The sequence below is a fragment of the Nanorana parkeri genome, unplaced genomic scaffold (assembly GCF_000935625.1).
Source record: "Nanorana parkeri isolate BGI_ZX_2015 unplaced genomic scaffold, ASM93562v1 scaffold1291, whole genome shotgun sequence".
NCBI lineage: Eukaryota > Metazoa > Chordata > Amphibia > Anura > Dicroglossidae > Nanorana > Nanorana parkeri.
This window is the reverse complement of record NW_017307559.1, coordinates 142,481-155,199: the sequence shown is the minus strand read 5'-3', so window position 1 is coordinate 155,199 and position 12,719 is coordinate 142,481. Positions and strand designations below refer to the sequence as shown.

General features: G+C 47.9%; 1 protein-coding gene across 1 annotated transcript in view; it reads right to left on the bottom strand.

Annotated features, from left to right (window-relative positions):
• ITIH6 (inter-alpha-trypsin inhibitor heavy chain family member 6) overlaps positions 1–12,719 on the bottom strand; it is a 45,494-nt gene that overhangs the window by 5,724 nt on the left and 27,051 nt on the right. Inside the window, exons 8-12 of the mRNA XM_018569131.1 lie at positions 11,437–11,608; positions 8,090–9,943; positions 5,789–5,818; positions 2,099–2,155; positions 1,068–1,109 (exon numbers count right to left, since the gene is read on the bottom strand). Of these exons, the coding sequence (XP_018424633.1) occupies positions 1,068–1,109; positions 2,099–2,155; positions 5,789–5,818; positions 8,090–9,943; positions 11,437–11,608 (2,155 nt within the window). The remainder of the gene's footprint in view (positions 1–1,067; positions 1,110–2,098; positions 2,156–5,788; positions 5,819–8,089; positions 9,944–11,436; positions 11,609–12,719) is intronic.

The following is a 12,719-nucleotide window of genomic DNA, read 5'->3' as shown; positions in this document are numbered from 1 at the left end:
AACACAAACTAGCGTCCTCCCGTCACCCTAGGCTCAGTATATAGGGAGCTACAGCTCGCGGTATACTGAGACCGCCGCAGCCGGTACGGATCCCGACATTGCTGTCGAGATCCACCCAACTGCGGGATTGACGGCTGGCTCTGCCTATCTAGAGGCAGAGCCAGCTGTGCCCGTCCCCTCCCCCGTCCGTTCCGCCAGTCAGGGCTGGAGGATCGGAGCGGGGAATCCCTGCAGGGAGCCGTGAGTGACAGTCACGGCTCTCTGCAGAGACAGGATCGAGAAGTGAGCGAGCGACGATATGTGTTCGCTCACTTCCCGATCTACTTAGCCGACCTGTGACAGTTTCATTGTCGCAGGTCGGCTCAGATTATGAGGCTGAGTGAAAATCACCCCCTCATAGTTCTCCTTTAAGGTGGGGTGGGGTGGGCTAGGGCCGCGAGGGAGCTCCGTCCTTAAGTGCATTGCTTACAGCTCCCTCACGTGTCCTGTAGAGGTGCCTGGACCGGAGTGATGTCACATTCTGGCTCCCGGCACCTCTACAGGGTGTGCAAGGGAGCTCTACAAGCAATGGATGGAACTGCATCACAGCACAGCCGCCCACACTGGACCCCAGGCTGAGGATCCACTCCAGTTCTTGTAAGATAGGGAGACTGGGCGGATTCTAAAAAAAAATTACATTTATTTTTTGGAGTGCGTATGAGTGTGTGAGAATGTGTCTGTGAGTGTGTGAGAATGTGTCTGTGAGTGTGTGTGTCTGTCAGTGTTTTTGAGGGCCTATTCACACTAGTACAGTGCGTTAATTGCACTGCCCTGTGCGATGAATGCACTGTACAATGCAATTGCACCTACCACGTGTTCTGATGTAAGAGGTGCATTTGAATGGCACCCCAAACGCATCTCCCACCCACAGTTCGATCACCCACGGTACCGCAATGTCATGTGTTCCATTCCAGTGCAATTTGGGTCACGACTTAATGACCGAGGAAAAATGTGGGTCCTGAGGTTACACAGGTTGAGAACCGCCGGTCTAGAAGATACTAACAGTCTGATCCGTGGAATTAACTTACCAGAGGACATGAAGGTCTGAAGCATAGGTGCACCAACAGATACTGAAGACGGGGAAATAAAATGTATAGTCAATGTATAGTATTACAGCATTTCCTATCTATATATATATATTGTAGGCTAGTTGCAGTAGAATACCGTCTTGTCACAATTACCGTGTTTCTCCCAAAATAGGACACTGTCTTATATTTTTTTTGGCTAAAAAAAAACACACTAGGTCTTATTTTCGGGGGAGGTCTTATTTCTTTTTTATTTATTTTTTAATGTACAACAATCCGCACTTATTCATGTACAAAAATATGGTGATCAGGGCAATCAGGGGCGCCGTACCTCTCCAAGAGCAATTTGGTAACCAATCGCTGGCCAGAATGGGCGAAGCGCGCTTTCACTATGGATTCCTCACAGGCGGAGCGCATTTGGTATCACTCCGCCTGTGACAGGAGGCGGGGCTATAGAGGAGGCATCGGCTTATGCGGCTCTGCTCCCTCCGCTGCTGCTTCGCTTCCTCTAGCGCCGGCTTCGTTGGCACCGCTGATTCTCTCCCGCCGCTCTTCAAGTTCCCCCTTATGCCACCACCGGCCCTGGGAATGGTCACAACTAGGTCTTATTTTCGGGGTAGGTCTTATATTTTAGCAATTCCCAAAAACAGTACTAGGTCTTATTTTCGGGGTAGGTCTTATTTTCGGGGGAAACAGTGTGGTCATTAATGGCCTGACAAATGAAAGCAAGGCAACTAACTCCTTACCATCTTGTGTTGAATTGTATTGCAACTGTTATGTCTTTCTTATATTGTAAAGCGCTGCGCAAACTGTTGGCGCTATATAAATACTATGTAATAATAATAATAATAATAACTCAAGCATTGTTTGGCACCAGCAGGTAGTAACATAAAAGACTGAGGGCATAAAAACAGTTAGGCTCATGATTATCTCTAGAAAACAAAGTCACGTGAGCTTTTATGTGTGTAATGATGGTTCCACAACTCTGTAACTAGGCCCCATAGATGAATCCCAGCATAGAGAAGGTATCTTACCATCATAGTCAATATCTGGTTCCATGAATGGGTCTACTATCATTTCGTAATCGGAATCTGCAAAACCAGGATAGGAGGGTTAGTATTTTAAAATACTATTTACTGTTTATGACATAGATCTATAAAGGGTAAATGTCAAAGGAAACATTTAATGCAATCAAAATGCAGATTATTGTAGTTTAGGAAACATTAGGGATATCTACTGAATGTCAGCGGTGCAGCATACGTGGCCTTCAGGTGCTGGTGGAATGTTATGGCAATGTCACAGGTCAGCAGCAATGGTGATCTGCTACTTGTGGTTCTACCTTGATCTGACCTCTCCTACCTTGTTGCTGCACAGGACTGGGACGTATGGCTATCACTGCATCCCACCTCCTGAATTATATAGCAGCTATATGACCAGCCCCCGCCCAGCCTGTTAATCAACCTATTTAGCTGTGCTCAGGCTAACACCCATTGCCCCTAGCCCCAGGCTCCAGTTGGTGTTAGCCCCTGCACTCCTGCATTCCTATTTTTCTGTATACCGATGTTAGCTTGTATTTTGACTACGCTTGTTCACTGCCCACCCTGACCTTTGACCTGTCTCTGTTTCTGAAATTGCCTGTCCAATTTGTACCACGCTCAGGTGCCATTCGCGCAGATATGCTCGAAGGCCGCAGCCTCATGCTATCGTGAGCAACTGATAGCGTGTACTTAAAATCTGTGTCTACGCCATTTTTAGGGCTCACACCTTCTCCAAACATGCAGGTAGCTCTGAGGGTCCACTATCCAGTTTGTCCGTGACAGAGAACCCTGTTTGCTTATAAGCCTAGCCCAAGTAGATGAAGAACAGGTGATAAAAGGAGAATGTGACAGGATCGAGAGGTGAGCGAATGCCGGTATCTGTTCGCTCACCTCCCGATCTACTGAGCCGACCTGTGACAGTCTCATTGTCACCGGTCGGCTAGAACTATGAGATGAGTGGAAATCACTCCCCGCCCCCCTCATAGTTCTCCTTTACACATTACTGTGTGCCGGTCTGCTCTGGCAGAGTTCTGGAAAGGATGATGGAGAGGATCTGAAAAAATTGGGCCACCGTCTGCTAGCCCACTATACTGTAAGGACACCAGCCCAGGGAGAAGACACTCCTCTGTCCCTCGGTCCAGTCCACCCTTGCTTATGCATATCAATATACTGGGCCAAACATTACAGGCCCAACGTATTGCAGAGGAACCAGCACAGGGGGTATATACGCCCAACCCAGCCCGAATTCCTTTACTCCCACCCTCCCAGTCTTCCGAAATCTAGCACTTGTACCTGTTCTTGCCATACTCAATCATTTCCTCCTATGCTGTAAGCCTAGTGCATGCAGGGCCGGATTTCCCACTAGGCCAACCAAGGCCCGGCCTCGGGGCAGCAGGGAGTAGAGGGGCAGCAGGGAGTAGAGGGGCAGCAGGGGTGTGGAATTCCTATCTCCCGATGCCCGGGGACACGCAGTTCCGGGCGCCGGGTGGGTAGTTGTGTTCTATATTTAGCCCGGCTTTGGGCAAGCAGAGCTAAATGTATGTGGGGCAACAGAAAGAGTCAATATGGCCCTGAGTGCATGCATCCAAAATGGCTGTTGTATCAGTATTAACATATACACATGATTACAATGGAACATTGTAAGCCCTGAAGGAGAGGAACAGTGCATTTGGTACAACGTGTAGCTACTGTACACTGAGTGGCCAGATTATTATGACCCCCCCCCATCAGTACTTAGTTGGGCCGTCTCGTGACTCCACGAGATGATGAAAGGTGATGCGAGGTAAATTTTTGTTGCCCTTCTGTTGTCTTGTACCAGTCTTGCCCCTCCCCCGTTCTGCCCTAACACTGACTAGTCGCTGGCGGCCACAATTCGCACGTTCAGACGCAGATTTTCGGCTGACAGTCCGGTCTTTAAACACTTTAACAATGAGCCGCTCCTGAACATTTAACAGATTCTGCTGTTTTGCTGATACTCGCTCCATGGCTCCGAGCGCCAACACTCATCCCGCGTTCCAAGGCTGTTACATCGCGTTGTTTCCCCGAATCTTCCCAATCACTTCTACTGTCGTGGTAACCAACCCGCTTCCCTATTTATAATGGTCCGGCCCTCTAGCAACTTCAGCGCCAAATTATAGCTAATTTGCCTACAAACGTCAGGTGGTCATAATAATCCGGCCACTCAGTGTATATAATAATCCGGCCACTCAGTGTCTATAATAATCCGGCCACTCGGTGTATATAATAATCCGGCCACTCGGTGTATATAATAATCCGGCCACTCGGTGTATATTCATAGTTATGCTACAATAGGTGGTGAAGGGGAACCTAAATCTGGAAGTATTCTTAAAGGCTCAAAAAGGGGTTTTCCAAAGGGTATATAATGATTGTGTAGCCCACATTCATCCGCGGTCAGTTGGCAGCTTTAAATTGAGCACCGCCGAGTCAATGTTTTGACTTCGCATACAATCTAAATATCTGAGTCTTCTGATAGCGGTTTGTAGGTAGGTGCAGTACGGCCAACGGCCACTAGATGCGCCCATGGTGCCCAGGAGATAGATGCAGCTCTGGCCTGGGGAGACTCCGTGTCCCAGGAGAGTTGATTTATAGGGGGCGCCCGAGAGGGGAAGGAGTTCAGTTCAGAGGAGTACAGAAGAAGTCTGTAAGACTAAGACTGTCTGCAGAGTCTCTGGAGAGAGACTGATTCTTAAACATAGGCTGGTCCATGGGAAGGACAGGACCAGGCCTAGGACTATGTAGAGCTACAAAGATTCCCTAGTTTCCCCACAGGGGGAAACCCACCGTGCTAGGACTGACAATGGATGGGTGAATAGTGAAGTGCTAGAAGACTGACGATATTTGTCAGGGGACCTCTGGCCAAAGTGAGTCGTGTCTCTGGGCTGCACCTGGGCTGTACTTCTCTCTCTCTAAATTGTATCACCATGCAAGTAACAAGAATTGTGCCGTCATCCCACCCGGGGGTGGCTGATCGTATACTTTGTTCTGTTTTATACCTTCAAGTAAAACCAACAAAAAGACTATCTGTGTGGACTGGTTCTTCTCCCTCCAACCTCTGAGAAGGTTCTACCGGAGTGTGATGTTGGACTGTATCGTGGCTGTAACCGTCCTGAGGAGGGTAGGTGCGCAATGGGGCTATGCCCGACATAGGGTGCCATTCATGGTGGCCTTTCTCCCTAAGGGGGAGGAAGCGCCGAAGACCGCAGAGGCGGTTGAAGCCATGAGGCCCTGTGTACGCAGTACTACACGTGAGGGAGTGTTTGCACGAGGCCAAGGCCGTGGCCCCTGAGCGTGGGGTGTCTGGTTTCCAGTTGCATGCACGGGGTTACCCAGCCAACCCAAAGGGAACACACACGCAACACCCCAAGAGTGAACCCCGCCTACAGGTTCAGTTCTGAGCACTTTTGCCTTGTAGTAGTGGGGTCCCTGGTTCATATCCTGGTCAAGGCTTGTGTGGGGTTTCCACCACACCAAACACATGCTGGTAGGTTAATATACCCAAGTATGTGTGTTCCTGCGAAATAGTAAGCTTAGAATTTAAGGTCCATAGGGTGGGGACTGATGTAAAGTGCTGTGTAAATTGTTGGCGCTATATAAATACCAAAATTACTGATTTCAAGAGTCCTCTCCAAAAATACTGCGCAGGATATAACAAGTGACTTTACATACCTTCAGTAGAATATGTTTTACTGCTGACTCCTGAAAAAATAAATGTAAATGTTGATGTTTTATTATAAAATGTATTTTATTCAAATCTTAACTAGTACACAATAAAAGTTGGCCTCTTCTTGACTGAACCATGAATTTCTGAAACCAAAACTGGTATAGAGGAAGTCCCCGGGTTACGAACAAAATAGGGACTGTAGGTTTGTTCTTAAAGGAGAACTATGGGGTCAGGGCTTTTCCCCATAGTGCTCCTTAGGGTAACGGGAGGACACAGACTAGCGTCCTCCCGTCACCCTAGGCTCAGTATATAGGGAGCTACAGCTCGCGGTATACTGAGACGCCGCAGCCGGAGCGGATCCCGACCTGGGCGTCGGGATCCGCCCAGCTGCGTGAGTGACAGCTGGCTCTGCCTATCTAGAGGCAGAGCCAGCTGTACCCGCCCCCCTCCCCCGTCCATTCCGCCAGTCAGCGCTGGAGGATCGGAGCGGGGAGAGGGGAATCCAGTCCCTCCCCTGTCACGGCAGAGAGCCGTGACAGGATCGAGAGGTGAGGGAACCCGGTATGTGTTCGCTCACCTCCCGATCTACTGAGCCGACCTGTGACAGTCTCATTGTCACAGGTCGGCTAGAACTATGAGGTGAGCGGTATACTGAGCCTAGGGTGACGGGAGGGCGCTAGTTTGTGTCCTCCCGCTACCCTAAGGAGAACTATGGGGGAAAGGCCCTGACCCCATAGTTCTCCTTTAAGTATAACTCCAGCTTATAAAACATTTTTTGGTTTTGGATAGCATAGGGAAGGGTTAACCCCCCTGTAATGTTTGTTTTGCTGTGTGTGCCCCATGTACACAAGATTTCACTAAGGATGCCCATAGTCTTTCAAGGTCCTTAGGAGTGGCAATTATCTAATGTCTATGGATACCTTTAGTAATATAGTATTCCTTCTAAATACAACATGCACAATACCAAGATTGGACACGTCTATAGTTTTTACTATATTATCATTTAGTCTATGTTCAGTTCAACTGTTACAGAGCAATCTGTGAAGCTGTATCTGCCTGTTGCTGGGTGTGGTACCACACAGAGCAGAGCAGCCAATGAGGATTGCTCTGGGCATTTATGCCTCCCAGTCAATCACTGTAGGACAGTAGCAGTGATGCATGCCGGGAGAGGAGATAAATGCTGAGTGTGGCTGATGAAACAGTCTCTCTTCCCTCCCCCGGGGGCCCTACTGGGGGCTGGATGCCTGCTGCTGAAGAGACAGAATGGACTAGGCTTAAGCCTGGGGCCTAGGCCTGGAAACTGGGGCCTGAGCCTGGAGGCCCAGTGGTCAGCCACTCGTGTCGGAGCTGAACCGGAACAAGAACCTTGACAGTACTGCTTGCCAGAAGTTCTCCACACAGATTGCCGGTACGGCTTAAAGGTCCAAGTCTGTGTTGGCAGCAGTTACTATGCTTAGGGTTGCCACCTTTTCTTCCACCGAAACCCGAACACTCTAGCGACGCATAGAAATGTTTGGGGGAGAATGAGTTGTGGTTCATTCATATGTAAAAAGTGCCACCCATTCATTCGTAAATATCATAGTTTAGACTATTTTCAGTGGGTGGGGCCAGTAGCCCCCATCTTAATTTTGGTTGCTCCTGTCTGCCTGACATCTTGTGTCCGGGATTCAGCTGCCATGAAACCTGGACACAACATTTAAAACCCGGACTGTCCGGGTGAATCCTGGACAGGTGGCAACCCTAACTATGCTCTATTTCAAGCACTAGGAGTCTACCTTCATCCTGGATGTGCCTGACCCTCTTCCCTCTCTCCCTGGAGTTCAGAAATAAAAGAGAATCATCTTGGAGCTATTGTCTGGACTTCAATCTGTCGGTGACCACTGGAAGTGGTAAGTGCTATTGGGGCAGCCATGTGTTTTAAAAATCCCTAGACAGGCTATTGGAAGACCCGATCATTCAGCGGCTCCTTCGGGGGTGAGCGCTACACATATTTGCATTCTGCGCTAAACATTCAGAGGATCTGATGTGTTGCGGGTTTTTTTTTCTATGTTGTCCCACTTCTAAATTAGCACTACACAGAGGGGCATGCAATCAGCCTGGTGAAATGTTGCCTAAAATTTGACCTGCTATACTTTAAAATGGTAAAATTCATTTAGTGTTTACATTTACTCACCGAACGGCCAAATTATCAAAAACAGGAACACTTGTTCAGCTTACCGAAATTCCCTATTTTACCCATCAATAAAGGATCAAAAGAGCATACATTTGTAACAAAATACTGGAAGACCCTTTAGCATGTATTGTACCTGTAATCTCCTCAAAGTAGCTGTAGACAGGGGGTGGGTTGAGTGACTCCACGAAATTTGGATATGAAAATGTACCAGGCAAAAGTTCAGTGTCCTCGGGAAGAATAAGAAGCCTGGGGTGAGTGGGGTTTACAGGGAAGGATGTAGTATGAAACTCTTCTACGCCTTCCACGACCCCTTCCCCAGGAGTGGTGAATGCGGTGCCGTATGAAGAGGCAGAAAGAGTACCCGTCGTCGTCTCTTGTGCGCTTTCTGTAACTGTGACAGTAGGAACACTGGTTGAAACCAAAGAATTAGTATGGTTCTCCGAGCTGATGGAGGTTCTAGGAAGTTTCTCTGTCCTGGTCAATGTTGATCCTGTTGAAACCAAAGTATTAGTATGGTTCTCTGAGCTTATGGAGGTTCTAGGAAGTTTCTCTGTCCTGGTCAATGTTGATCCTGTTGAAACCAAAGTATTAGTATGGTTCTCTGAGCTTATGGAGGTTCTAGGAAGTTTCTCTGTCCTGGTCAATGTTGATCCTGTTGAAACCAAATAATTAGTATGGTTCTCGGAGCTGATGGAAGTTCTAGGAAGTTTCTCTGTCCTTGCCAATGTTGTTCCTGTTGAAACCAAAGAATTAGTATGGTTCTCGGAGCCGATGGAAGTTCTAGGAAGTTTCTCTGTCCTGGTTAATGTTGTTCCTGTTGGAACCAAACTGCTTGGGTGAAGCGTGCTGGTGGGTAGAGAATTAGTATTGTGATGAATAACTGAACTCGTTGTCAGAGATGGAGCAGAAACTGAAGCCTTTGTTGTGAGTTTTTCTAAAGTATTGCTTGTCGTCAATCCTTGCGTTACACCAGACTGACCCCTGGTTACGGTGATCTGGGAAATTGTTGCCCTAGAAGTGGTTGACTTGGTTGCGCTTATCTTGGCAGTTGTTGAAGGCTTTGGAGGTTTAGTGACTGGTTTCGTTAGTCGGGCTGTGGTTGTCATCTTGGCTCTTGGAGAAGTGGTAGTCACGGTAGGCTGGGGTGAAGCAGTTAAAGGTGTAGTTGCAGTGCTAGGAATAGCAGTAGTTGTAGCTGTGGTTGTTTTGGGGTCATCTGGGTCATCAGGCTTCACTACTATGAGAGAAGTAACAGGTGTCACAAAGTTGTATTTAAGAGATAAGTTAGTAGCCTTCTCTGTGAGTATCTTTCGGGCCACAGTGTCGTTGGCTTTAATCCTGGCCTGCAACAAATCCTGGATTGTGAAGTAGGCCCAAAGCCTCTTGACGAACCACTGAATTTCATCCACATTGCCTGAACACCCGAAGCTGGCCTCTGTAGCATTGTCCACCACAGAGATGTCATTTTCTAGACTCAGCCTCTCTTTCTGATTATGAGCAGTCATCCGAACCTGAAGGTTTTTTGCTCCTGGCTTTACTTTACCAGCGACAACCAACTCCGACCCCTCAAAGTAATTGGGAAATAGGGTCTGTGTCACATTCTGGGCAGTTTCCCCAAGGTAAGCCAATTCGATGTCAAAGAGGAGAGGGCTTGCAATCTCGTCGTAAAATCCTTTCAGCTGCAGGGTGGCATCAGAATATTCATAGATGCGGCGGGCAATGCCGCGGTTTTCCAGGGAGAGTCGGCGCATGAGGTTGTAGTCGGCGTCATCGCCAAATGCAAGGCAGAAAAGAGAGATGGTTCCTCCCAGGGCTTTATGGGCGTTTTCGAGAATGCGAGCGGAAGATGTTACCCCTGAGGTGGCCTCGCCATCTGTCAGGAATATGACTAGAGGGATCTTCTGCTTGGTGCCTCCTTTCTCTGCTTTACTTGATGTCTTGTTAAAGATAGAAGCAGCAGCCAGAAGTGCAGCATTAATATCCGTCCCTAAAGGGATATACAACATTAGTTCCCTTGAAGTAAACCCAACTACCAAAGTCTCATATAAGTTGATGTTATTTCCAAAACTATATTACAATATTTTTACATTTGCAGCATTTGTTAAAGGAGAACTATGAGGTGTGATTTTCGCTCAGCCTCATAATCTGAGCCGACCTGTGACAATGAGACTGTCCCAGGTCGGCTCTATAGATTGGGAAGTGAGGGAACATATACCGGCGCTTGCTCACTTCTCGATCCTGTGCGTGAGAACTATGGAGAAAAGCCCTAACCCCATAGTTCTCCTTTAAAATAACCCCTGGTGATCCTTCCATTAAGGTCCTTGTTCAGACACTTCCTGTTACAGCGTTTCAGCGCTTTGGCACAGCCTCCCATTTATGCTCCTGTGTTGTCACCCTATCACACGTTCTCCCAATCAAAACTAGAATCAGCCATTTCAAAGCACATTGTATTGACATGGTCCTGACCTGACAAAAATGCTCCTTTGGCTGAATGGGCTGAATTGCCACAGACACACTCCAAAATCTTATGGGTAGCCTTCACTGGAAGAGTGGAGGTCATTATAGCTAAAAAGGTTGGTGTGGCATTGCATGGCAATGCCACGGTGTTCTGTGGCCTCAAAGTAGCCCCGGATTCTCAGCCAGAAGTGCTGAGTGGCTCCAGGAAGCAATTGCTTGTACCAGGAAAGAGCCAGCTTTTCAGTCCTTTCCATGTTTTCTGGATCACAGTTGGGATCCTGGAGCCCAGAGATTTCTTAGAGCTCTGGGTGGGATAAAATCTCCATTCCTGGGTCCATGCTTTAGTAGTGACCAGCACCTGATTGTGCACCTGTGTACAACCCTCATGAAGAGGGTGCTGGGATGTATCGAGGGCCCCACCTGGGAGACAGGAGAACTCCACCCAAGGGGTCAGAGCGGAGGCCAGTGCAGCAGGGAGCTGCGGGTTTGTGGAGCCTATTGTGCGGGTTGGCACCATATTGAGGTTGTCTGGAGGAACCAGACTGTGTCCCTGAGGATTGAGGCCAGAGCAGCAGTGCTGCAACAGAAAGCTATTAAAAGACTGGGACACCGTGAGTGTATGGAACAACTCGGTGATTGGTGAGCCAATATATATATTCTGCTGAAGGCAAGCTATTTTATGTTGAGCTTCCTTGATTATCTGTTGTTGAAAGACTAATAAAGACTGTTCGTTAATGGAAAAGCCTGTTTGAGTACTTTGTGAGCTCACCAACATTACATTGGGTAAAGGGACTCCATTTTAACACCCATGGTTTTGGATTAGGATGTCCAACAAGCAGTGTCCATCAGCATAATGGTCAAGTGACGGTCTACAAAACATTTGGCCATATAATGTACATGAAGCTGCAGGGATTTGTATCTAGCTTTGGGGAATATCCCTTATTCTACATTTACAGTTTAACAGATTACAGCAAACAAATGTTCTATGATACATCAGCAACTCAGTAAAATAATGTCACTTACATCCATCAGCTTCAATCTTATTGACATACTCCTTTGCACTCTTGATATTCTGAGCTGTGGCCTGGATGGAAGTGCCGGGTCTCCAGGCCTGCACCACATCTGAGAAGGTAATGATGTTAAAGTGGTCATCCCGGTGGAGGTCATTTAAGATGACGAACATGGCACTCTTTGTCTGAAAGGATAATCAGATTGTCTCAGTGCAACAATGGCTAAAAGCACAACTCACCATTCTATTTTACTTCTGCAGTTATACAGTTTTTGTGTAAGAGTTCCGCGCCAACTGCGCATGCGCCAAGGGCACATTCTCGTATAGCACGGAATCACTCTAACCCGCGCATGCGCAGATAAGTAATTTACGCACAGTGGAAACGCGCCAAGGAGGCGCACAGGAAGTGACCTAACTCACTCATTACTTCCCCTATATAAGCCCAGCCTGAACACTACCAGATTGCTGGATTATCGTCAGCTACTCCCTGTTCCTGTGCTCTGTGATATTCTGTTTGACTTGTTGAGACCTTTGACCTTGGATTTGTTTATTGGACTTCTCTTCTGCCTAACCCTTCTGTACTTCGTTGGCCCAATTGGAATTGACCCCGGCTTGTTTACTTGTATTTCGGCTTGCACGGTGCTCCTCACCACTGGCAGTTGTGCCACTCGTTGTCCGCTTGGTCTCTGTACCCATCCCCAGAGGCCTCGGGACACGAGGTGCAAGGGAGGCCTCCTCACACTTCCAGTCTCCACTCAGGTACGTGACATTTTGTTAAAGATCCATCATGATGGCAATCAAAGTGATGGATAGGCAACACTTATCGTTTAATGTGGAAGGATCAGAACCTCCGTCAGGTTTTTATTGCTTTGTGTAATGAGGGGCTTATGGGCACTGGCTTTAGTCTGTGTGAGGAGGAAACAGTAGACTGCTCACTTGACAATTTAGTGATATCACAGCGCTCAAAGGGTTACATATGGATGAGCTGAATCTAAATCTGAGCTCCTCCGAAACTGGGCTCCTCCAAACCTGGAAGGAAGCTCCTTACGCTGGCACCCAATCAGCTGCGGCCAGGGGGTTTTCCAATAACAGCTGCAAATAAGCAAAGGGGCAGGATTCTGTGACATCATTGACCTTATATGGCCACGTGGCTATAGTTGGTCAATGATGTTAGCACAAGCATCCCGCCCCTTTGTTTATGTGCAGCTGGGAGACGGGGCATTCCCTGTCCCGCAGCTGTTTGGTTGGGTGTCCCCATGTCTCATCCAGGTTTAGAGGAGCTCAGGTTCAAGCTGGG